Source organism: Frankliniella occidentalis, unplaced genomic scaffold, assembly GCF_000697945.3.
Source record: "Frankliniella occidentalis isolate FOCC.00 unplaced genomic scaffold, Focc_3.1 Scaffold321, whole genome shotgun sequence".
NCBI lineage: Eukaryota > Metazoa > Arthropoda > Insecta > Thysanoptera > Thripidae > Frankliniella > Frankliniella occidentalis.
Genome location: NW_026267445.1, coordinates 239040 through 240949, shown reverse-complemented (window position 1 = coordinate 240949; position 1910 = coordinate 239040). Strand labels below are relative to the sequence as shown.

Sequence of the window (1910 nt, the reverse complement as noted above, 5' to 3'; positions counted from 1 at the left end):
CGGCGACGGGGACGGGGCGGTATCTTAGCCGGCTGGGCTGGACCTGAAGGCACGCGGCACCTGCCTGCATGCGGGGCGGGGCGGCCGGGGTGTGGTGGGGCACAACGCCTTGGCTTCACCACTCTGCGTGGTACTGTTTTAGAGAAGAAAGAACGCATTTTAAACCTTGCAAATAAGCAAAATGCCAAATCCTTTGCAATGGTAGTTACAAACAAAGCAAATGCTTAAAAGCTTTGCGATTGCGAAGGATTTAGAATTTTTCTTTGCAAGGTTTTGACAGTATGAAGTCAAAGTCAAGTGGAGAAAGAATGTATGACGTTTTTAGAGTTACGGGAGAGTATGAAAAATCCCCGATGCTGAACTGAGTTTAGAAAAACTATGCAAAAATATCGAGATGTATTATTCAACTATTTCGCGGGCATCAGCCACCTCCCTTGATCACCAGTGAGCCCCGTCAGGCTGGGGCTGGAGGAGGAGCAGGCAGGCAGAGACCTCGGGCGCGGCGCAGCGCAGGGCCGTGCGGATGACAGCCCCGGCCCGGCCCGGCCCCCGCCACTCGCAGCGCCGCCGTGCAGGCGAAATAATGATGAACCTATCAATCAAAGGGGCTGTCGACCGCGCTGGTTGTATTGTGGTGGCCCAGGCCACCCTGAGAAAAAAAAATCCACGGAAAAACTCTAACTGCTGCCTTCATCATAGTGTTATGCAATGGGCTTGCCATTTACTCTGTTCCGCCCCTCCTCGTGTTTCAGGTCGCCGCTGCAGGACAACAAGGCCACCCCGACGCACGTGGTGTCCGTGGGCCCCGGCTCGCACCGCAGCTCGCACCGCCACGCCATGGCCGGCCACCGGGTCACGCAGTGCCTGCGCACCAACCTGCTCACCACGCTCACCGTCTCGGGCGTGGTGGGCGGCGTCATCCTCGGCTTCACCATGCGCGCGCTCAAGACCGACTCCTGGACGCCGCGCGAGATCGTCTACGTGCAGTTCATCGGCGACCTCTTCCTGCGCATGCTCAAGGCCCTCATCATCCCGCTGCTCATCTCGTCCGTGGTGGCGGCCATCGGCTCGCTCGACCTCTCCCTCTCCTACAAGATCGGCGCGCGCGCCATCGTCTACTACCTGACGACCACCGTGCTCGCCGTCATCGAGGGCATCATCCTGGTGTGCGTGATCCACCCGGGGCGCGGCGGCGCGGCCGAGGAGATCAAGCGCGAGGGCAGCAGTAGGAACGTGACCACCGTGGACACCCTGCTCGACCTCGTCAGGTAATACAGCCTCTCTCCTCGCCCGCTTCCTACACACGCCCTTTGTCCGCGCCCAAAGCAAAAACGTGTTTGCACTGCAAAGTGCAGCCTGCAGCTGTCTGGGAATAGATCACGTCCCCGCCACGGCCGCGGCCTTCGGCGCCGCGAGAGAGCCCCGCGCTAACTGGCGCACTGGTGTGCAAAAACAAACGCGATCCTGGCGGTGCGACATGTAGCATTGCGTCGCGTCGCGTCGCCGCTCTACTAATTTTTCATTTTAGAGGACCTACGCGGCGCTACGCGCGTCGCCCGAGTCACGAAAACTGTTGGGTTATTCTGGGGGAGTGTCGGAAAGTGTCGTGCGACGCCACCGCGCGCCGCACCAAAGCAAAAGGTCCCGCTCCCCGCGACGACGCGTCTCGACGACAGTGGCAAAAAAAGGGCACGCCGGCGTCAAAGCATGCAATTTTTTTTTTCGTTCAACCCCTACGGCTTAAGAAACATGTTTGTGTGCGAATGAGAGCGAGTCGAAGCAGTGTGCGCGCGCGAACATTGTGCGACTGAATGAGGCCACCGGCGGATCCCTCCCTTGACCGGGAGGCAGACCCCTTAGCACTGATGGGCCCCGGCGAGCGCCGCCGCAGGCGCCCCCCTCACCCCCCC

At 60.1% G+C, this 1910-nt stretch overlaps 1 protein-coding gene across 1 annotated transcript in view; it reads left to right on the top strand.

The window, feature by feature from the left end:
* The window catches only part of LOC113211495 (excitatory amino acid transporter 1), a 76424-nt gene that overhangs the window by 66171 nt on the left and 8343 nt on the right, over positions 1-1910 (top strand). The window contains exon 3 of the mRNA XM_052273976.1: positions 753-1268. Coding sequence (XP_052129936.1) covers positions 753-1268 — 516 coding nt within the window. The remainder of the gene's footprint in view (positions 1-752; positions 1269-1910) is intronic.